The sequence below is a fragment of the Globicephala melas genome, chromosome 10 (assembly GCF_963455315.2).
Source record: "Globicephala melas chromosome 10, mGloMel1.2, whole genome shotgun sequence".
Lineage (NCBI taxonomy): Eukaryota > Metazoa > Chordata > Mammalia > Artiodactyla > Delphinidae > Globicephala > Globicephala melas.
In genome coordinates this window covers 45,061,473-45,085,688 of record NC_083323.1, presented here as the reverse complement: position 1 = coordinate 45,085,688, position 24,216 = coordinate 45,061,473, and the positions used below count along the sequence as shown (strand labels likewise).

The 24,216-nt window shown below is 42.5% G+C and overlaps 1 protein-coding gene across 1 annotated transcript in view; it reads left to right on the top strand.

Moving 5' to 3' along the window:
* TPH2 (tryptophan hydroxylase 2) overlaps positions 1-24,216 on the top strand; it is an 89,554-nt gene that overhangs the window by 1,493 nt on the left and 63,845 nt on the right. The window contains exons 2-5 of the mRNA XM_030866255.2: positions 923-1,075; positions 3,631-3,814; positions 3,925-4,025; positions 8,805-8,872. Of these exons, the coding sequence (XP_030722115.2) occupies positions 923-1,075; positions 3,631-3,814; positions 3,925-4,025; positions 8,805-8,872 (506 nt within the window). The remainder of the gene's footprint in view (positions 1-922; positions 1,076-3,630; positions 3,815-3,924; positions 4,026-8,804; positions 8,873-24,216) is intronic.

Here is a 24,216-nt window from a genome sequence, read left to right as displayed (position 1 = left end):
AGAAGGTTCTGTTTGCCCAGTTCTTCATTTGCATATAAAGAACACGAAAAAGTACACTCTAATTTGATTTGTCTGTTAAGTAAAAGTTTCCAGCTTTTTAATTGTGTATTTCTGGCAATGTGATCTGAGTTTCTGGAATCTGCCATTTTTGTCTTTAGCTAATAGACTAAGAGTCATTACTTAGTCATGTATTATAGTATTTGACTGGCCAATAAAGTGGTAATCGTTTCCAGTTTCTCAGATTCTACTCTTGGCTCCTGATGATGAGCTAGTTCTTTCTTTACTTTTTTCTTGTGGCTGAATTTTAATAGCCACTTTTCAGATATCATCTGCTGACACAGATGGCCTTAATTGAATACACTCTGTGGCGAACTTCTGCAGATAGATTCACATTGACAGTGTGGGTCTAATTACAGAATGTAAGGTGATCAATTTTAGTGCCTGTCCTGACATATTTCAGAACAAAATGAATATTTTGTTTTTAAGATTTAATCGAAACAAAAATTATATGTTTAGTCTTAATTTTGTTACGTTTGGTAATTAATATAGCTTCTATATGATTCAGCTAGGCTAACAGATCAGATTTCATCCTGTAAAATAAACCTAGAAAGAAAGACAGGAATTATTCATACATGATACTTTATACTTTATGATGATCAGATTTTTGTTGCTATTAAAGTGAAGCAAGTATGATTCCCCTTTAATTTCAACCACTGGTGATATCTTTGAGCATTGGAAAATAGTGTCCCTGAGTAAATTAGACTTGTACGAAAGTTATGAGTGACTTGGCAACTTCTCCTCGAGCTTGTGTGATTGCTGGGGCTTCCAGCGTATAAATGGAATGTCTGAAAAAGAATCTAGTTGTAGAGAACTCTGGAATCCTAACTAATATTTGTGTGTGTGTGTTTCTACGTTCTTGAAGCTAAATAAAACTAACGCTGGCAAAAATGATGATAAAAAAGGCAACAAGGGAAGCAGCAAAAGTGACACTGCTACCGAGAGCAGCAAGATGGCAGTTGTATTCTCCTTGAAAAATGAAGTTGGTGGATTGGTCAAAGCACTGAAACTCTTTCAGGTGAATGTAAAATATCATTATCTAACTTTAAAACCGTCTGTGTGCCGGGTTACAAACTTGTCATCTGTTACAAAATATTACTGAACCATTTCTGGGTAATGTGTTGCAAATTTCAAAGGAACCAAGCTTCATGAGGCTTTACAAGACAAGTTGGTCTGTCAAACAAAGAAATAAGCAGATTCGTGGAAACCGTGTTTTATTAATTCAGCGTCAGCCTATTAGTAATTCTGCACACTGTTGCCAGGTGAGGAAGTCGGTAATTAAAAGGTGTGAGCCTCACACCTGGAAATGCAAACACAAAAGCGGTCAAAGGGTATCTTTAAACATCAAGAGCCTGCAGCCTGATTTGATTTGTTCATATTTGAATCGTGCACATGTCCTAGAGCACATTTATTGCATAAAATGAGATATATTAGTATAGGTACTCGATATTCCCCGAAGCCCCATTGTTTCAAGAACTTAATGTGTCTTTTGTAAAGATGAGTCATTCTCCTTATATATGAGCTAGGGCTAGCTCTCTTTTTATCTTGTAGAAATGTAGTAGCCTTTTCCTAAGCCCAGGTGGGTGGTTTGTAAGCTCAAGAAAGAGCCCCGTTGAGGGGGAGGTTATAAAAGGCCAGGAGAACTGTTGCCTTTTTGCCAGGGCACACCTGATGGCTCCCCTACCCTTCAGCAAGCACCTCCTCTGCCAGTGCATTTTGTGTGGGGGCACGGGCTGTGATTAGAGCTGTAGGATAGGGAGCCTAGCTCTGCATGGTGCCTTGGGCTGCTGGTGCAGTGGAAAGAGGGTTGGAATTGCAGTCAGAGGATTCAGACCTGTGTTCTCCTGGCTTGGCTAATCACTAGCTGCTTCCTAGGTTCAATTGCTTCATTTGTAAAATAGCAGTAATAATTCCCACCTAACAGGGTTGTTGTGATGAAATCATATGAGTGGAAGTGCTTTGTAAAGGGTACAGATATGAGGCATTATTGTGATGCTTCCCTGATGACCATAGAGGGGGAATTAGCAGCCTGTTTTTGCAAATATTTCCTTGTTCTCTTTTGATCTTGAAGAAAGGATCAGGCACCATAAAGAGTGGTAATGGAAATCTGGGGAAATATTTTACGCATAATTATATCATCCAGCATTGTCTCCGTACAGTTCCCAAAGGCAGGGCAATGCAATTAGACAGCTGGGTGCAGTGGAAAAAATCCCTGGAGAAGGAGTGAGCAGCCATGAGTTTTCACTCGGCCATCAGCTAGTCATGGGGTCTTAGTTACATCACTTAATCCATCTGGACCTCAGTTTCCTTGTCTAAAAATATCCACTTTGCTTCAACCAAAGGACATTAAGAGCCCAAAGTGACACAGTGTGTGAGAAGACTCTTGAACTTTGAACCTAATGTTAGTCTTACCTTTATTATCTGCCGATTTAGAAAATAGGGCATTATTGCAAAAGTTATTAAAAACAGAAATAGAGCATTTAGTGTCCTGGTCAAAAGACTAGTTTCTTTATACAGAGAAGGATGCCATCAGATTTTATCTTAGTCTGGTACCGGAAACTGCCTATCTGCTGCTGTGCTGAAAATTCTGAGGTCATCCAGGATTGAACGTGGAATTATGCTGATAATCAGAGTGTATCATGGAGTGATGGGGAGGGATCCGCTTATTTGGGGGTAGGTTAGGGTGGAGAGGAGAACTTAGTCTTCAGTTAACTCAGGACAAAGGAAGACTCTATCACTGGGAAAATTTAAACCTGAGATTTAAGTATTAAATTTCTGCCCTTCTACGAACACCTATTGTAAGGAGATTTTACCCATGAAATCCATCGTGATAGTTGCAGCAACATATCCTTGGATGAAGCTAGCCTGGAGGTTGCTGAAAGAGACCAGTTACTAAGTGGTTCCATTAAGGATTCTTCTTCTTTTTCTTCTTCTTTTTTTTGCCTGCAGAGATCCTTTTTTAGCTACTTTTCTTGCTTCCTTTTTTTTGTTCCCCTACAATGGGGCCACGCCTTGGCCAGTGGTTCCCAAACTTCAGTCATTTTCATATCATCTTCCCAGTTTCTGCCTCATTTGCCTGCTATTCATACTATTAATTATTTTTTCCAAGATTTTAAGCTTTATTTCAAAAAGAGATACTACCAGAAAATCAGTAGTTTGAGTTTTAGGTTTTTTTGGAAAATATATAAAAATAAATAAATCTGGGGATTATATGACAATAAACTAATTTCCTCCCAAACAATCATGCATACCACCAGTGGGATGTGGATTGATCTGGGAAATGATAAAGTTCATAATTATCACACATTTTATAGGGCCCTTTATATATCTTAATGTCCTCCCCTTGTTAAAAATGAGACAGGAAATCCTACACATAGTTACTATTCTTATTAATAGAGACAATGGTTGGAAAACATTTCCATGTTTTAGTCAAGCAAACGGTGAGAAGGTTGTCTTTTCCTCTTTTGTGGGCACTTGGTACCTTTTTGCTTACAAGTTGGACAAGAGCAGCCCATGGCATCCCTTTTATTGTGCCCTGAAGGTGATTAAGAGATGTTGCTTATATTTCCACAGGAAAAACATGTAAATATGGTTCATATTGAGTCCAGGAAATCTCGGCGAAGAAGTTCGGAAGTTGAAATCTTTGTGGACTGTGAGTGTGGCAAAACGGAATTCAATGAGCTCATTCAGTCACTGAAATTTCAAACCACGATTGTGACGCTGAATCCGCCAGAGAACATTTGGACAGAGGAAGAAGGCAAGGCCAGTTTTTGCTTGTCGGGTGATTTTGCAAATCTGACAAATGTTGCAAAGGGGAAAATACAATCTGTGAGCTAATATTTTGAACCTGCACTGTGTTTCCAGCAGAGCTAGAGGATGTGCCCTGGTTTCCCCGGAAGATCTCTGAGTTAGACAAATGTTCTCACAGAGTTCTCATGTATGGTTCTGAGCTGGATGCCGATCACCCAGTAAGTGTGCAGTAAAATCCATTCCACATGTGCTCTTCCAGCTCTGCCCGTCTGCCAGGCAGTGTGCCATCTTCTGTGCTGTAATGCTGTATTATAGAGCAGTTTATTATTTATTCCCCAAAACTGAGAGCAGACTTTAAAATGATAGTTTCCCTGTACATAGGCGTTGGCTGGAAGCAGGTTAGAAGGATGGCATTTCCACCTAGCATTTATTTTTAAAAGGGTTGGAGAGAGGAGGAGGGTATAAACCTTGGAGAATATTTCAACAGAATTAGACAGCCTGAAAAATACTTGAAGATGGTGACCCTTGGAAAAACAATGAACTGAAATTGATCACCTCGTTGGGAAACTGGGAAGGACTGTAGGCATTAAGGGGCTCAGTGAGAGAGTAAAATTCTCCTTGCTATTTTTCTTGATTGGAGGTAGTAAGGGGTAGAGTAATGTGGTGGACTTCAGTCTCAGTGGAAAGGCAGAGGGTGATAGAATAAGACCATAATGGAAGATGCCTCTCTTTCCCCATCTACCCTGAATCTATTTATCGCCATCTCTCCTCTACTCCAATAAAAATGACCACCTTTAAAGAAATATGATATGTAGTAAGCATTTCCCATTATTCCCTCTCTCCCCCTTTACATCAGTTTTTATTTAATACAAGAGGCCTGGAGCTTCTTTATGGTCGGAATGAAGTACAGTTAATAGTCTGGGAGAAGCAATCAATATACTCATTTGTTACAAGCAACTCCCCCCTCCCCCGGTGCCCCTTCTTTAAAAATGAGCATATTAAAGGGTGAAACCCAAGCAGATTGGTCATGCTTATAGGAGACTTTGTGGTCTGAGGGTAATGGTTTTCAGATATTCATTTTATTTAAATGGAGGATATCTGGAAATCTGATAGTGAGACTGTAGGCAGTGGTTCTCTAAGTGTGGTCCTGGGACCAACCACATCAGTATCACCTGGGAGCTGGTTTGAACAAGCCCACACTTCAGTTTGAGAACCATTGCTTTAAAGGAAACTGACAACTTCAGCAAGAGGGAATTTCTCAGTGGAACCAGTCTTTTGGCAAAAATACAAATTCAAACCAATTCATAGCATACCATTCAAACAAATGGTCAAAAAAACCTAATTCAATTTCATGATTTTCAAAAAGCTGAATTCACTCAAAGACACAGTGTGTTATATTTGCCAGCATAATTCCCAGCAGTTCACTTGTAAGCTCCTGAACTTTAGAAAAATACTCAGAAGTGTTTTTAATAATCGTCCATTTGTTTATCTTCCCCTTTTCCACCTCAGAGGAGTCAGAATTAGCACAGAAGCCTGATTTAAGAGCTTAGCAGTAACAGGACTGCCCAGACACCAGCTGTTAATTTGGAGGATGACCTTGGGCAAGTTCCTTTACTTCTGCAACTCAAATTCTTTATGTAAAAGGGGGAAATAAAATGCTTATTGAGCTCAAAGGGGGTGTTTGAAAAGCCTAGTTAATAAAACAACTGGAAAGCATTTTGGCAAGAGTGAATGCTTAATTCCAGGAAAGGAAATGCTGTATTAAATCATCCTGATCAATGCCTGGACAGTAAAGGATTTTTTGCTAACCTCTTATTTCCAAATGCTCCCCTTAGTCTAGTTTGGAAATTACTCAGCCTGGAGAAGGGGGTCAGAACAACCACAGGAACCACTGACCTTGCTGTGAAAAAATTTATTCTAATACCCAGCATAAATTTTCCTGGGCTTAATTTTGTTCCATTACTCCTAATTACACCCACCTTATGATACCTTCTCTTATTTTCTATGCAGCCATTTGAAATAATTGCAAGTACTTAGCAATCTCCTACCTCACTCATCATTTTTTTTTTTTACCGTATGTATTTCTTTTATAAGCACACCAAATATTCATTATGCACAATTTGATATTGGTAAGTTGGTGGTTTTTTATAAGTTATTATTTGATGAAGATAGAAAAAAGTTTCTAAGGAATTTTTGTGCTTGGGAATAATTCCAGTCCTAAGGCAGGGATGATTACGTTAGGATGGCACTCTTGTGCTGAGATGGCTCAGAAGGGGCTTGGAATGTGTCAGGCTGCTGAGGCTCCCTAGAAAGGGTTAAATATGTAGGTCCATCCATCTTAAACTTTAATGGACAAACAGATCACGTGGAGGATCTTTGCAAAATGCAGATGGGTGCACCTGAGATTCTGCATTTCTAGTGAGCTCCCAGTTGAGGCTTACAGTGGAGAGCTGCGGACCACACTTTGAGTAGCAAGGATCTACACTGAGAGGGTCTTTCAAAGTGTGAGTCAACGTCCCTGCATAAGGTGCTTATTAAAAATGCAATATGTTGAGGCTCATCTGAAGCCTACTGAATGAGAACTTCCAGGGACGGACCCTGGAATCTGCATTTAAACAGATTTCCCGGAGATTCTGATGAACTCTAAAGTTTGAGAACTAATGTCCTAACTCAGTGATTTTCGGCCCTAGCTTTCCATTCAGATAATCTCTGGAGAACTAAAAAATTTCCTGTGCCAGGATCTCACCTCAGAGTGCTTAAATCAGAACCTCTGGGAATGTGTCCAGGTTTGGAGTGCTATTTAAAGCTCCGCAAATGATTCCAGTATTCCCCCAGGTTGACTTTTTGGGATAGCCAACGTACATTCAGCTGAGCACTTTTGGGTACCAGCTGGGTCTTGATTTAAATCAAGTTCCTCTTGATTTAAATTGAGAGAGGAAGGGTGCAGCAGATACTCTCTGGGTGCTAGTGTTGCCAGATTTAGCAAATAAAAATATATGATGCCTAGTTAAATTTGCATTTCACATAAACAACAAATTTTTTTTGGTATAAGTATGCCCCAAATATTGCATGGGTGTTCTCTATTTTTATCTGGTAACCTTATCCCTGGCATCAATTTAGAATGGCTGGCCAAGGAATGCTTTGTCTCTGTAATCGCTAGTGTAGCTAGCATCCCTGTCTTGTTTTGCCAGTCCACAGTTCAATGCTGGAAGCTCTGGTTCACCCATAACACTTGTGTAATCACCGCCACACTAGGCTGATGAGGCATGATGAGTAAATCACTCTCTTTCATGCCTGGAAAAGGTGCAGGTGTTTGCCAAGGAGAGATACTCGAGATTCTCTGGGAAGCCCAGCAGATTACGGTGCTGTTACCATGGTGTCCGGTTTGGCAGGAACCAGGGAACAGATGCTGAGCTTTTCACATAACTCTTTTCCTTTTGTCACGGGCTGCTTTCTTTTTGAGTAATCAAGGTGCTTGGAATTCTTGTTTACCACCACCAGGTTGCTTGGTGTGACTAGTGAGTGTTGAAATTCATACTTTCTAGCGACCATGTCTACCCTCTATGGCATAAGACCTTTTCTTAGCTCACATACCCATTTGTAAAGGTGGTCACACATTTTGTAACTATGGTCACGAATTTTGCATATACACATTTGAAGGCTCCGCAAGCCTGCCTATGAACTCCTGTTTAAAAACTCCCAATTTGTAGCAGAAGAAAGAAAGTTCTAGCTTTAAGGGCGGGGGTACTTCACTTTTGCAGGGCCTTTGGGTGACCTCAGGGCACTCGCTGTCTCCCTCTGTTAGTGACCTTTTGTCTTTCCTGAGAGAAAGGCTGTTGGCAATGGACGTTCTTTGTTTCTGTTCAGCATACGGTCCTGTGAAGATTTCTGACCGCAAGGCCAGTTCTCCTTCAGCTGGAAGAGAGAACAGAACGAGTTTCTCTGAGCTGAGGTTCCTCTTGAGTAGCCCCCTTGCGTAAGTGTCTGAGTGGACACTGGGTGAGCAGAGGTAGTCCAGGCCTTTGTAGGCCTGTCCCAGTTCTCCTTCCAGAGCCCACGACCCCTGCAGCTTGTCTCCTTGCCTGGCCTCCCTTCTCAGACTGGTCAGCACGTCCTGGTTTCCCTTTGGGTTTTCAGGGTTGAGCAGGTAAGAAGTTAGATTGAAACAACTCCTGCTGGGCTTCCAGCTGTCTGAACAAACAACCCTGGAAAGAACTGATTGTCTGAAACTACCTGAAGGAAAAGAAAATGGAAAGTCTGTTGACTAGAGGAGATGATTGAGTAAACCAGGAAGTCCTCTTAGAAGGATTCCACTTGATGGGAGAATGGCAGACAGGATGTTTAATTTCCCAAGTGCATGATGATGGGTAAAATCTTGAACTTGGCTGAAGACTAGTCAGAGCTATAGGAACTCAGGGGAATGGAGCTAGCCTGCTATCGTGCGTGGATCCCTTGTAATCGATTTTGCATTTGTGTGGCTGTACTCATAACATACAGCAAAACCTCTTTATTCATCCTAATTTGGGGTGTTGATTTATTCTGAATGATAGAATTTTAATACATGTACACTTATTGGTAATTTACACAAAGCAATTAAATTTAGGTTCTTAGTGAAAAATCCATGTTAAAGGGACCTATTTTAATGAACAGATAAGATTAATTTGTAATTAAGATCAATTACATGTAAATGATACTTGAAAACCAAAGGATATTTTTCACAATATCAGTTTGCTTAACTAAGCCGTTCTGCCTACTTCATGGAAAGGTTAACTTTAGTCTGAATTCCCACACATCCCAAATTAAGACAGCCCAAATTTAATGAGGTTTTACTGTAAGTACAATTCGCTTCTGCCTGTGTCATCAAGGTGGTTATCCAAGGGAAAAAAAATTACATTTGAATTGGACACTCAATAAACATCACAGTGATTTTTTTTAGGTCTTCTGCAGCTAATTTTTTTGGCAGTCTGTTAAATAACTTAATCTCTTTTCTGTTTAAGGGATTTAAAGACAATGTCTATCGACAGAGAAGGAAGTATTTTGTGGATGTAGCCATGGGTTATAAATAGTAAGTACCTGTGTAACTCTTTCCTGTGACTTGTTGCTGGTGAGTTAGGAAAAACACATGCTGCGTTAAAAAGACCTGTCTTCTCTTCACTTTAACTTTTGCAGAAAGTAGACATGAACCATTTTAAACACTCACCAGCTCTGTAGCCAACACGGACATTTGACATCCGGGATATAATTGTAAAATAATGAGAGCTGCGGGCCACATACCAAGTGCTACGTTTTCACCATTGTACTCATAGCTCAGCTGAGGCAAGGAGCCATCTTTGTACACTCTTCAGGGCCTGGAAAGTGTTTTCATGTTACTTTTTTTTTTTTTTTTTTTTTTGCGGTACGCGGGCCTCCCACCGTCGCGGCCCCTCCCGCCGCGGAGCACAGGCTCCGGACGCGCAGGCTCAGCGGCCATGGCTCACGGGCCCAGCCGCTGCGCGGCACGTGGGATCTTCCCGGACCGGGGCACGAACCCGTGCCCCCCGCACCGGTAGGTGGACTCCCAACCACTGTGCCACCAGGGAAGCCCTAATTTTACCTGTGTTTTTTTTTACTTTCTTATTTTTTTTTTGCGGTACGCGGGCCTCCCACCGTCATGGCCCCTCCCGCCGCGGAGCACAGGCTCCGGACGCGCAGGCTCAGCGGCCATGGCTCACGGGCCCAGCCAGTCCGCGGCACGTGGGATCTTCCCGGACCGGGGCACGAACCCGTGTTCCCTGCATCGGCAGGCGGACTCTCAACCACTGTGCCACCAGGGAAGCCTCCTAATTTTACTTTTGACTTGACTTTTCAGTAACGCCCTTCCATGTCCAGCTTCCCCAGTGAAAGTAGAGGATTCAGCAAGAATGGTGAAAAGACTCATGTAAGAAGCCATAATAGAAATGTCTTTGCTTTACAGGAAAAGGAAAGCTTCCCATAAACTGGAGGGTTTATGGAAGAGTTTCATATCCAGTCCGGGATCAGTGTTGGGGTGGAACTGGAGAGCCTCAGGACGGGGCTGAGGACTGTGCATAGTGCGTGGTGCTAAGTGGCAGTGACAGGAGGTTTGTGACCGGCAACAATGCAGTGGTCGTGACCGCAGGCCACACGTAGAAAGCTGGAATGGATGTTAGGCCTCTATTTATTCTGCTCACACTAATAAAGCTTACAGACCGTTGTAGCACAGTCAGTCTTTCCTTTGGTATGTGATCACCTACATGAATCTTCTGATCAGAACAAAACGTAAATCCGTACCTGGTAGGGAAGTGCCTTTCTTATTCTAGTTGAGACTAGTGAGAATCTTGACTGTCCTGTAGGGCAGGTTTGTCTTTGGTGAGAATTTAGGACATTACACGTGTTACAGCCGGTACCAGTGTTTGCTTTTTTTTTTTTTTTTAAAGGAATCTGACATATAGGTGCTTAAAGCAAAGTGAGAGGATTCCCAACCACACCTTTGATTGACAGTCATTTGCTCATTTCTAACCTCCTTTGATGCTTTGTTGCTCTTCTCTTCCTTCTCCCAGACATCCTTCATTCTTTCTCCACCATGCTTATTAGCATGAAAACCAAGATTCTTTGGCAGACGCTTTTCCACGTGTGTCTACTCCAGCCCCATCTTCTCTGTTCCAAGCAGGCTCTCGACCCTCTTTAGACAACTGTGACTTTCTGCCCCCTCACAACGTCAGCATGCTCACGGCTTGTCCTGGCCTGAGCCCAACCTCATGCCCCCTTTTTACCCTCAGCACCATCACTCACTAGATCCATCTCCCAGTGTTTCCCAGGCAAATGCCAAGAGAGGACTCTGATTGGCCACATTCACTTTTTCACATCAGGCCCTGATAAATGGAGCTTTAATACTAGTACCCCTTGGATCACAGATCCTCCCTGTGGAATCAGGTCATATCTGCATAGATGAGTGTAGGCAGGACAGGCCTTTGGGGCATGACCTGCCTAGGACTTGGTAAAAGCTCAATTCTTGGCAGAGACTTCCTCTTTAGATAAAACAGATAGATAAAAATGTATTTTGTACATAGATGCTGTATGTAATGTATCATATATATAAGAACAAAATATGTATGTATGTACATAAAAGATTTTGTTAGCATGGTGACCAAGGGACTACCTCAAATATTAGTTATTTCTTCTTACTAGAGCCAAGAAACTGGACAAGGACAAGCTGGTAATGTGGTGGCACTAATAAAACTGGTATGTATGAGTCAACCAGTTTCAAGGAACATTGATAATGGGCGGTTTTAAAGAAAACATACTTATGTGGAGAGGAGAGGAAAAGAGCATATAGTTAAAACAATGGAGGGTGAGGCCCTCAAAGTGTTAACAAGAGTTTGCATTTGCCATTTTCCCTCAGCTAAAGCGTGAAATTGAGGTGTGGTGTCTATGGAAGACAAAAGTAAGAACTGGAGGTTGGACGTGGTGGAGGTTTTATACAAAGGAGGGCTGCATGCAGGTAGAGCATTCCAGGATCTGGTCCCGGTTTGGAGGGGCCTGACTCTTAGTTCAGGAGGCTGAGGTAGGCAGGGCACCACCAATTCATCATTACACAGGGAGAAACCACTCTGACAGCATGCACAAAACTCCCCCAGTCATGACCCCAGAGAGGCCAAATTACACTATTCGGTGGATACAGAGTCAAAGCAAAGGGTGTTTAGCTAAGGGAGTTTGGAATCCAGGACATTAACCCTCTCCCCTGGACAATGCTGGCTACGTAGAGTAACAAAGTGATTAAAACCTAGGGTTTTGGAGTCAGGCAATGTGGGGTTCAAGCTGTAGCTCCACTGCTTCCTAGCTGGGTGAGCAGCCTCACTCTGCCTCTCAGGTCCTCCATCTGGGACGTATGTCAGGATCACGAAAGAGAACGCATGTGCTGTGTTGGGCACGGAGATGGCACATGATTTGTGATCATAAGTGCCTGTTACTGCTACTACATCCTCCCTCTCCCTTTCCTCAGGCTGTCTTCAGTTTCCTGTTGATCTACTGGTTTATTCTTTAGCTATGTTAACGCCATTGTTTATGCTCCACCTTAGCAAATACTATAGCTCAAACGTCCTTAGAAGTAATCCTTGAAAGGAAACTCCTCCAGTTTCTCATTTAAAGGCTGCTCATATACTGATACTTTTCGTGCTGACCAACCTCGCTCTTTATGGAGAGATTTCATAGAAAGCGATCGATCGTATTCCCATTTGTGTGTGCGGGAAGCTGCCAAGATAGTGAGAACAGATCGCCCGTTGCCTTAGGTGTTTCTTGTACGTGGACAGTGTGAGCAAAGTGCCTGCCAGGAGTGGTTAATCCTGGAAAACACAAACCTAAGACTTGAGGGAAGTAGAGAGAAAAGGATCATTCCTTAGTGCCCCTCATGCCATCATTGCTGTGGCTTCTCTGAGTATGACCTTGAGAATGGATAAGGGCTAGCCATTGTGTGTGTGTGTGTGTGTGTGTGTGCGCGCGCGCGCACATGCGCGTGCAAGCTCATGCAATAGTGCTGGTGGAGTGGGGCACAGGTGCTCACAAAACCCAAGTGGGTCTGAGCCACGGTCTCCAGTGTGCCGTGCAGTAAGGAAGGTTTCCTTTTGGTTTAACAGAAAATAAAGATGCAATTTCTACTTGCAATACGTATTTTTCTAGTGCTGATGGCTTTCCGAGTGAGCAAAGGAAAAAGACGTCAATACAATAATTACTTAAAATCAGCTCATTTGTGTGGCTTCTGGCAGCGTGCTGCGATCTGATTTTCCAAACCAAAGCTTGGAACCACGCTGGCTTGAAGAGAAGATTATCTGAAATTGGGGTGGTCCTGAAAAATCCAGCATGCGCCGTCTCTGCAAATATAGTTTGGTAATACTAAAATTAGGGACTGTTTGGACATGGGGAGAATAACTCAATTCCCTGTTGGTAATTCGCTCGGGTTTATGGGCACTGAGAAGAAGTCCAATATATGGTGGTGTATTTGGTGGTGGTGTTGTAGCAATTGGCAGGATGGAGTCTGAGGTGTCAAAAGATCAAGAGAAGGAAAAGAAGAGAAATACAGAATAATGTATATTGAAACCACGGCCAAGAAGCCCTCTGGGGAATTCATGTTGAGTACTGTATTTTCTATGATAGCCTTGAGAGGATAAAGCAGGGGGAAAGAATCAACACAAGCAGAGAAAAATGAAAACAAATTCCACTCCATGATGGGACAACAGCAGGCTCAAAGTCTGTGTTACCATGAAACCTAAAGGGGAGAGGGAGTGGGGACGTTCAGCCTGCTGGGAACTGTTGATAGGTGCCACTCAGGGGAGTTTCTGATTGACAGCGTTGCCAAGAAACAGGATTGATTACCCAGAGGCCTGCAGACAGACCTGAGCTGCGGGGCCACGAGGGTCTGGAAGGCCTAACTGCCTGACCATTAACAGCAGAGGAAACATTCATTAATGTAAATATCATTCTCCATAGCAGACCTGAGAAGGAAGGCTGTGGATGGGGAGGGCACTGTTTCTAAAATAATCGGTGAGACAACGGGCAGATCACACCCAGTCCTCCTCCACCCAAGTAAAAGAAATCCTAGTATAAACAGAAAAAGAAGCCCCTGGTGATTAGACAGTATGAAGAGCCTATAGATGTGCAGTTCAGATGAAATGGAAGTGCTTGGGGGAGGGGGACTGTGATAGTGTAGCTGTTAGGTTTGTCTGAAACCCTCCAGTTCTCTGCCATTGGCACCTTCATATTTTAAGCCCGGCATTAGCTTTGCTATATTTCTGTATGTAGGTTTCACCATTGCTGTATTGTTGGGGAAGAAAACTCAGTAATATATATTTTTTCAACTGACTAGATATAAACACCTTTTTCTTTGGGAGCTACTGTAATGATTATTCCTCAGCAATGGGCATGCATATTTAATTTAATTATATCTTTGGTGAGGGTAGCCGTAGTTATTTCAATCCATCTTACTGTCTTGGAAAGAGGCCCCGAGCTCTGACTTTAATTTTGCCACTCTTGTTTGCTTAAATTGAATACTACTGTGATTATGTTTTGTTATGAATGTGTTTTCTTCTGGTTGAAATCGAGGTGGTATATGAATCTCATGTTCTTTTCATGGGGTTGCTTCCTCTTTGATTTATTATTTTGTTAGCCCATGGAATCTGAAATGTAAACAGGTAAATGCAAATATCAATGAGTAAGGTAAACAAGGGAGTTCCAACATATCAGAATTTGCTTAAAGTTGAAAAATTCCCTAATTTGCCAAGAAAACTCATTTAGTTTCAGATTAAGGGATCCAAGTGATTCCTTAACATCGCTCAGCCTCAGTAAAATAGAGACAATAGTATCTCCTCTGTAAAATGGAGATAATAGTATCTCTTCTGCCTCTCTCCCGGGAGTGTTTTAAGGGTAAAATGAAATCAATGGAACATTGCTCTATGGTGTACTTTATTATTACCTTTATCAAAACAATAGTGAAGGAATCTAGACCAAAAGCTTGGGGTTTACTCAGACCCCTGATCCACTTGGAGGGCTTTTGTTGCTTTCTCCAGTTTCTCTTTTGATCTGAGAGACAGTGTGTGGAGTGGTTAAGAGTGCAGAAATTGGAGCTGGACTGCCTGGGGTGAATTCCAGCTTCACCACTTACCAGCTGAATGACGCCTGCAAATTATTTGTCTTCTGTGCCTCAGTTTCCTTATCTGTAAAGTGGGGATAACTCTACCACTGCTCTGTAGGATTGTTGTAAGGATTAAATGAGCTAATATATCAACAACACTTTGAACACTGCTCAGGAACTGATGTATAAGTATTTGCTACTACTGTTACAATATTTTTCTCACTTCAAACCATGTCTCCTTTTTGTCTATCCTCATGCACCAGATCTTTTTATTACCCTTTGGTGAATACTCTTCTTCACTCCCCTTGGCCAAGGCTTTCTTTAAGCCCTGACTTCCGTCTGATTTTTGTACTGTATCATTCATTGCTGTGTAACAAATGACCCCCAAATTGGGCAGCTTAAAACAACAAAGTTATTATCTCACAAAGTTTCTGAGGGTCAGGAATTAAAGAGCAGCTTGGCTGGGTGGTTCTGCATCAGGGTTTCTCATGAGGCTAGAGTCAAAGTGTTGACCAGGGAAGCAGTCATCTGAAGGCTGGACGGGGGCTGGAAGATCTGCTCCCAGTATGGTTATTCACATGGCTGTTGGCAGGAGGTCATAGTTTCTTGCCTGAGTGTCCTTAAGATATGGCAGCTGGCTTCCTCCAAATCAAGTGGTCCAAAAGAGAACAGGGCAGAATCTACCATGCTTTTTATAACCTAGCCTCAGAAGTGACTTACCATCACTCCTGATATACTCTGTTGGTTTCATAGCCCAACTCTGATACACTGCAGGAGGGGACTACGCACAGGCATTGATACCAGGAGGTAGGGTTCATTGGGGACTGTCTTGGAGGCTGGCTACCAAATACATTTAAATTGTGTTTAATTTTATTTCTTTAAGACCCTCCCTAACTGCTCTACCACAGTGGGTACTAATGCATTTTCTGCAGAACTAATTCTCATGAAAGCAGAGGTAGCATGGTGTAGTGGAACATGTGGCAGAATGTATAGGCTTTGGAGCTAAACAGAACTGGGTTTGAATTCCTGCTCCATCACTTACAGGCTCTGTGGCTGTGAGCACTGACCTAGTCTCTGGGTCTCAGTGCCCTCATCTTAAAATAGGCACAATATCTACCTTGTATGGTTGGCAGGATTATCAATGATTACAGGGCTGATTGGTACAAACTGGTGTTGAATCTGTGATAGATATGATTATTATTATCAAGTGTTAAGTAGCTGATGGTTCCTCGATTCCATGTAATCGTCTGTTAAGCTCACCTAAAATGAACAAAGTATCTTAAGGAGTGAACGAGTTAGGGAATTTCAGGCTCCATGATGGACTGGGTTAAAGGAGCTTTTAAAAAAATATGTGTGTGGGGTGTGTGTGTGTGTGTGTGTGTGTGTGTGTGTGTGTGTGTGTGTACACTACAGTTTCAGGTAACTCATGCACACAGCTTGCTTCTTCAGTCTGAAAAATTGACTCTCTCGAATGCCTTCGCAGGCCAGTGAGTCTCAGCTAAGGTTAAAGGGAGCAGATGGTGGCTGGGCTGTGTTGGACTCATTTCTGAATGGCTGATGGTGGTAGAAATGTTCACCAAAGCTGGACTTCTCAGCCGTCAGGCTCAGGCAGTTTTAGCTTCCTTTTGTTAAATTCCTGCCACGTGCTGGACATTGTGTTAAACACGTTGCTTATGGTCTCTCATTAGCCTCACAATAAGCCTTTGAGATAGGTGCCATTACTGCTCTCATTTTGAAGATAAGGAAACTGAGGTTCAGAGACATTAAGAAACTTACTAAAGGTGACACAGCAGATTGTGTCACCTGCATAAACACCAGTTGTTGATGCTTTAATTTCTCTGAAATTGAGTAGTAAATTGAAGAGTAGAATGAAAGTAAATATTTTGTAGTTCTAGTTTTATTTCCCAGTGACCAGAATAGTTTCTGAATAAGATCACTTTCACGGGTACCTCTCTTATAGAATCTAAATGTCTTTCTTTGCTCAAGAAGGCACATCTTTTCTTTCCTTCTTCTCCTTTTTGGTCTGGAAGTGGCCATAGCACTTCCCTTTGACATAGGTGGCATCATACACAGGTTGACTATAACAGTGACAGAACGAAGGGACTTGGCATTTTAAAAAGTCATTCTTCTCTTTACAGAATTCAGCATATTTGAAATGCACATTTCTTGTGTGTACTTAATACACTTCAGACTCTATGGAGCCTGTCTGACTTCAAGGCTGCGCTGTCTCTCTGAGGCGCCCAGGACAGGCGCCCAGGACATCTGCCTGGCCCTGGCGTGTTAGAGCCACGTGCTCGCCCTGCACAGCGACTTTGCTCTGCTCTCTCAGGCCCTGTGCTCATCTCCTCCCACCCGAAGCCTGACCCTCGTGGGATATATATCAGCTGGAAATAAACACAGCTGGGCTGAGGCTTGAAAAACAATTGCCAGGGCTTTGTCCCTCTCTGGCTTTTTCTAGTTGCTAGCCTATTTATTTCTTGATTTTTTGATTTACAAAATTGCACCCTTTGTGATTCATTTGCTTGGAGTGTAAGTACACAGCTAAACAGAGACTCTAAAACAAAATAGCCCCAAATGGGGACTAGCATATTTGAAAAGTGCAGTCACCCAGCCCAGCAGGCTCATTCAATTTGGGCGAGCTTGTGAATTTTCTACTCAGCCCCATCGGGGAGAGAGAGAGAAAATTCTCTCATTCAACATGGAATAGTGATGATTCTAACCTCCTCTCCCCATCAAAGCAGAGAGGGGCATTTTCTTACCACCTTCTTTCCTCCCACCCACAGCCCCAAATACCACGTGTTGTCAAGTGAAACCCTCTGGGGCTAAGATTCAGTAATATGCGGTGCATTCTAAGACGTTGAATAGATACATAATTGTGGAATGGATTTGCCTTGGAATAAACATATTGGGCTTCCAAGCCAACATCTCACTTCTCAGGAGGTCTCCTCAGTTTTCCCTTCACTAGGTGGCTCAGCAGGAGTCAGCCATAGGTTTGTACAGAAAAGGAAGGAAATGGATGATAGAGACAAAGGCTCCAGACAGATACGGGGTAGAGCTGTTTGCTGCCCCTCCTCTTACCTCCGGATGCCCAATGCTGTGCATACTGGGGTTTCCCTGCTCATAGGTAGCTGTGATGATTTAGTTTACGTGTGAGCTGGAGGATTACTGATGCTGAGTTTTTCCTAGGAGGCATTTGCAATTATTGCAAATTGCAGAAAAATAACTGGGGTGGCTCCACCTCTCCACCTTTCTAGAAATTTCAGTTGACCGTAGCATTTCTCATTTCATGCAAGAAGAGGCATGATTTATGGATCCTGCTTGGTTTTAGAACGTAGCTTAGAGGAATACATTACTAACAGGGCTCGTGAGTGCCACATTACCGATTTTTAGACAGACAGATCTTAATTGGAAGCATAAATAGAAGGTAGAGGAAGAATGAAAGGGAAAAGTTATGCTTCCTTAGTGGGAAAAGAACTTAACGGAGGTTGCAAGTTTTATCCTTAATAACATTTTCCTTATCAGTTTCATTGGCAGATGGTCACCTTGATGAATTGTAGGCTTTATCGTGATGGGGGACCAAGTTTTAATTTTTTCTCTTCTCTGCCCGTTTGAGAAGGGGCACCCGAGAAGGCAAATCTGTTTTCTCCCCGACTGAGCTAATTTTATCCCGTTGCATTATCCTCCATTGATTTGCTTTCCCAGCTTTTGAACGAAGCTGAGATGTATGCGGCTGTTGAGGTACTTTGTGAGTCCTGCATAAGCACCAGTTGTTGATGCTTTAATTTCTTTGAAATGGAGCGATAAATTGCAAAGCAGAACAAACCCAAATGTTCGTCGTGCTAGGGTCATTTCCCAGATGACTTGAATAGTTTCTGAGGAAGGTCACATGAGGGATTTCAGGAGTCCCTCTCTTGCAGAATCTAAATATTTTTTCTGCCCAAGAGGCAACACTTTTTTCTTTTGGTTTTCTTAAAAGAAAATCTGCATAGCTACTTCCATTTGACATAAGTGGTATTATACACAAGTTGAAAACAAGAGCAACAGAATTAAATGACATGGGTTTCTAGAAAGTTATTCTCTGTATAGAATTCTCTACATATTTGAAGTGCACAGTGCTTGTAAGTATTTAAAAGACATCAGGCTTTATGGGAGAATCATTTTCATGCCAAATGTTTCTCTCTACCTGGAGTTTGACTCAATGGCTGAAAAGGAAGGGAGCCTGAGAGTCGCAAAGAAAGACAAAAGGGAAAATTGATTTGGAAAAGGTCTCTCCGTTCCATTTTCGGGGCTTGGTGGGTTTTTTAGATGTGCGTCAGTGCCGCAGTAGGATGTTGTCTGATTATAGCACGGCTCCCACAGCTGTGGAAGTCATTAACACAGTATGGCTTACTGACAAGGACAGAAGTTGCACCAAATTCTAATGTCTTTCACGGAGAATGAGGTATGAGTATTTTTACTTTGAAATGATTTCCACAAACATGAAGGATTAAAATTACTTTCACAAGTAATGTCTCAGAGGTGAATGGATTTATACGGAAGAATGTGGTTTTTTATCTCCAGACCTATTTCCGACCCTGCAGGGAAGTGATGACATTTTTTTTTTTTTCGTTTCTATACACCTGGAGGAAGTGAACCAACAATATCGAGTACCTGTTAGGTACTAGGCATTGGCCCTGGCACTTGGCTGATGATGTCTCATCTGATACTCTGTGTTGTGTGGTTGTCTTACTTCCCTCAGTTTCAAATGAGGAAACAGAGGCCAAACTCAATGCTAGGTACTCAAGACCTTGCTCTGAGGTGTGTTGGTTTAGAGTGGGGTCTCTAGAGCTAGGCTTCCTGAATCCAAGTACCTGCTATGCCACTTACTAGCTGTTTCATCTTGGATAGATGACTATGTCTATAAGCCTCAGTCGCAACCATAAACAGTCATTTAATTGCTGTATAAGGTGAGCACTATATGACAAAATCCATGTCATGTGCTATTATATTATTGTTATTGCTACAGTTAGATGGATGGATGGATGGATGCTATTATTAGGCCTGTGAACTGTAGGAAAACTGCATTCCCTCATCTGCTACCGAAAGAGGGAGGTCAGGGCCCAGTGGTCAGCAACATTTGGTCCCTGTTGATCAAGATGCAAGATACATGGGATTGAACTTGGAGTTCTTGGAGACCCTAGCCTGTGTCTCTTCATCCTAGTGGCCTGAGATTGTTGGCTGCTCTTAACGCTTAGTTCTTTTCTGGATTGCATTCCCCGAGTTCCCCTTGTATATGTTGAGCATGCACGTGTTGGTGAATGTTAGACCCACTGTTGCTGCTGTTCATATTTAATTTCATGGTAGTTTTGGCAGAAGAAAATCACTCCTCTAGAATGTGACAAGGGCTTTCTGCAAGGTGAGAAGATGGTGAGAAGCCCTATCCTGGGGTGCACAGGACAAATAAAAACAAATAATTTCCAGGAGTTAAATCTTCCCTCTCCCTGAGGCTCCCTAGGTGCAGTAGTTTATTTTCATTTTGTCTCTTGTAAAGGCAGCACCAATATTAACAATGTGACCAAAACAAACTAACGTTTCTGTTTGCTACCATCTGAAAGTTCCTTAGGGCCCATAGACTCATTTACGAAAATTCAGGTGCGCAAAACTCATTTGCAAAAGCAAATAAAATATGTGATCATAAATGCTCTTTACCTGACTAGCCTAGGGGACTTGCTGAAAATGAGTTTGTGCCTTTACGTTTTCTTTCTGGTGTAATTTAGCTGTCCCAGTCTGCCCAATCTCCTCATCAAATGAACCCCTTATCAAGCCACTTAATGTCAGATAACTTGAATGGTTTCAATTCTTGGTATAGCTCAAGATTTGGTTTGTGAGTTTCCTTTTTGAAAAATAGCATTTAATCATCGTGCCTGTGGCTTTGAGAGTTCATTCATTAAGATATCTAGCCAAGGAAACATCTCTGTGTTTATTTATGTCCCTTTGGGTTTGCATAGACTGCTTTCTTTCCAGGTGAAAATTTTGGCTATAAGTGTGATGGGTGACAATACCTAGAAAACCTGAATGAGAAAATTAGAAAAGAGAAACCCCTACCTGTAAAGTAAGCAGGACATAAGGTTAATCGGAAGTTACCAGAAAACTTCTTAAAATCTTAGTCTTTTAAGAGTTGCTTTTTCCATAGCAATTAAAATACATGAGGTAGGGATGAGGTAAGACAAATGCCTATCTGCCAGACTTCCTGATAAACAATTATACTTTTTTCTCAAACTTTAAGTGCGTGGCTTGTTTTGGTCTGATCGGTTGATTTACATATTCAACGAATATTATTTATTGAACACCTATCTGTTCTAGGCTTAATTCTGCGGGGCAGGGATATGAAAATGAACAAAGCAAACAAAAATCCCTGTCTTCAAGGAGTGTACATGGTAATGGGGGGATAGATTTAGCAGAATAGTAATTTTGGACATTTTACTTGTTCTTTTCCCCTGAGTATTACTGATAGTATTTTATCATAAAGTTATTGAGTGTCCTCTATGGTCTGAATTCTGAAGTGTAATTTTATCATATTCGAGAGCCTTAGACTTTTCTCACTGACTCTTAAAAATCAGTAGATAAAAATGGCATTTGCTTTCTGGTTAAACTTTAATGGAATTCATCCACTCTACTGGGGATTTTTTTTTCTGGCTTGTAGCAACATTTTTTTCCAGTCTCAAAGGCGTAAGCCATCGTCTTGTGGAACACTTATTGACTATATGGCTCCACTCTGGCGACACCTGGCTGCAGATGATACTGTTTATGAAGGGGGTACCAGCCAGCATAGTACTAGGTGACATTACGTCACTGGCTATGGGTGAGAGTCAGTACTCAGTACTGATTGAAATTTCTACACATTGGTGTGTCACCTCCGTTGTTAGAAGTATAACAAATGCTGGGTAATAATTAAGTTTTGTGAATGATGAATGTTTCCTTTTTAAAATTACATTAGATCAAAATCAAGATTATTTTTAGAATAATGTTGGAATCATGTCAGTCTCACTTTTCTGTATTCTTATGTGCTTTCTAGAATGAGGAGAGAGGGTGAATTATAGATAGCTCCCTGGAAATGATGCAGAATTCAGGGTATGCCCATTGAAGAGTGCAGCACACACGTCTCATAATTCGAGGAAGAACAGAGACCTCCTGCCTTCATGTTCCAATAATCGTTCTCCAAAGGCTTTGTCCACACCCTTAGAGGAGCCGCTAATTGCTAATGAGTTGCGAAGATGGTGGATTTTTACATATTTCCTGTTCTCATTTCCCTTCGGCACCCCCAGGTAGAAGTGTCAATCACAAGAGAAATGCCTAAGGTGGGGAAGGAGAGAAAAGATGAGGCGGAGATGAAAGCGACGGTTTATTCCAGGCAGATAAACAGGTCTTGAATAAGTGAGGCATCTCCAGCCCGGAGGAACATGTAATGAAATAAAACAGAAAATGAGTTCATTCCTAACTGTTTCTACGAGATTCACTGGTCCCCCCTCGACCAATTCTCAGTTTCCCTTCTGCTCTGTTTAGTCCTTGCCACTGAGGAAATCCAACTGTTTCCAAAGAACACAGTCTGCTCTGTGATTCAGTCAGTCTTGCCATCTTGATGTAAATACTATCAACTTCAGCCTGTCTCGTCTTCCTCCACTGAAAAGGGGAATTGCTTCCCCGCACTGGAGTTCCTTTAAAGATAACACAAGCAGAGAAACTGCATCTCACATTAGGAATTCTAGCAGCAAGGACTCCAGGAGGTAGCCAGGCTGTACCACCATAATCAAAGGTTTTCCAATTCCCCAAATTAAAAAAAAAAATATGTATAAGAAAAGGAGCTTGCTGTTGGACCTGCTGGAGGAGAAGATCAAACAAATAATTAAAACAAAAGCATTATTGTTTATTCATCTGGCTGGAGAGAGAACTCCCATAATTTCAGCCCCAGTGGGGTTTATGTCCCTGGATTTCAGTGTAAAAATGTGTTTGTTACACAGCATTGTTCTAACAAGCTCAGGACTTAACATAGAGTAACTCTATCGGTACCTGCCCCCAGTTAGGTTTGTCTATGCACTTTCTACTTTCTCCTCTCTGCAGGGAATGTGCAGGTTTTTCAGAATCATCGCCCTGCCTCTAGGAAGAGTGGGATTTAACCTTACAGGCAGAAAGATGCCTCCCACAGTCTTCAGTATTTCCAGAGAAAGTTCTTAGTTACCTCTTAGTCACATATTGCACCGGGAAGCTTTTCCTATTGTCGAGCTAAATCCTGACAGTGAAGATTTCAGCCCTTTTCCTTGTACTGTCTTCACTGAGCAATGGTTCCCTGTTGTGTTTGTAAAGTCTTAGTTTGCCATTCTTTGGCAAGAGGGCAGAATCTGCGCTGAGTGGAAACTGCTGAAAGTCACATCTGTTTTTCTCCAGTAAATTAGGAATCTGTGAATAATAATTTTGGTGGGTGTTAAGAATTCTGGAAGCCCAACTAATTCCATGTAAGCGGAGGAGATTCCCTAGAGATCTAATGATAATATTCACTTGTAATTAGTTTGTTGAGGAGTCTCATCTTGTTGGGGTTTATACCAACGTAAAATGGTTTTATTTTCCCTACTCACTGCTTTCCACTGTATTGTGTTGAATCCTACTTTCCTGCTGGGAAGCAAGTTCCTTAGCAACAACTAATTTCCTTTCATTTTCAATTATTAGTAGAGTCTCATTGGGGTATTTAAGACCTAGTCCCATTCATTTAAAAAAAGATTAATCTTAAATTTGATTCAAAGTGTATTCTCTTCCTCCTCAGTTCTTTGGAGTGTGTGTGTGTGTGTGTGTACGGTTCTGAGATACCTTTCCTTCTCTCTTCTAGGACCTAGTTCCTCTGGAGTTGGGAGCTGAGAGGAGGCTGAGGGCTTTTGGCAGGATCGTGAGAATGTCAGGGGTGGGCAGGCCTCTGGCCACTCTCACCCTGGTTTGGACAGGTTCTTTCTGATGCGGTGGTCTCTGTTGAAATGGTCTCTGCATAGTGTTGTGTGTAGTCTTCTTGGGGTAAGACCATTTCCTCCACTTCCACCCCTGCAGATAAGCTTCCTGTCCTCCCTTGGCCTTTCAGTGCTCACAGCATCATCCTTTTCTCCAGGTTGGCCACATCGTAACTTGGGTACCCCTCATGCACCTGGCCTTTAGTACTTCCTCGCCAGGGATGAGGGGAGCCCCTGGAGCATTCTTCTGTCTCCTGAGAACTGAGCAGACCTGGATGGGGTGGGGCCTCCCCATCTTCCTACCAGGCACACCACATTGGGTCCCGTGGGAATTTCTAGATTTCACTGGGCATCAGGCTCCATGTTCACACAAACCTCAAGTTTCAGAGGACACCTGTCAAGGGTCCCCTCGTCTCCCCCATAGCACGCCGTACTCCTGGGCTTCCAGACGCTCTCCCAGGGCCTGTCTCTATTGCTCCAGTCTGGTGACAGCACCAGGGGGAGCAGGGCATCCTGCTGCTACGCAAGCGTCCAGATGGGAGAGGAGAGGCCAGACCCTGCTTCTTGAGGGCGCCTGCAGTCCTTACAAGTGATTCTTGTGGCGCAGCCTTCCCTCCTCCAAGGAGAAGGAACGGGGCCTTTGCTTCTCACCCCAGCCTTCCCCACAATCCTGCATGTCTGATTCCCTATTGGACTGGTCGGTGAAGTTTGGGGATGGGGTGGGAAGGGTAGTACGAGGGGGGTTTGTTGGTGGTAGAGCCATTTCTGCCGTTTCTTCACAAGCCCTGCAGGGAGATGGTTGGCTCCAACTGCTGAGAG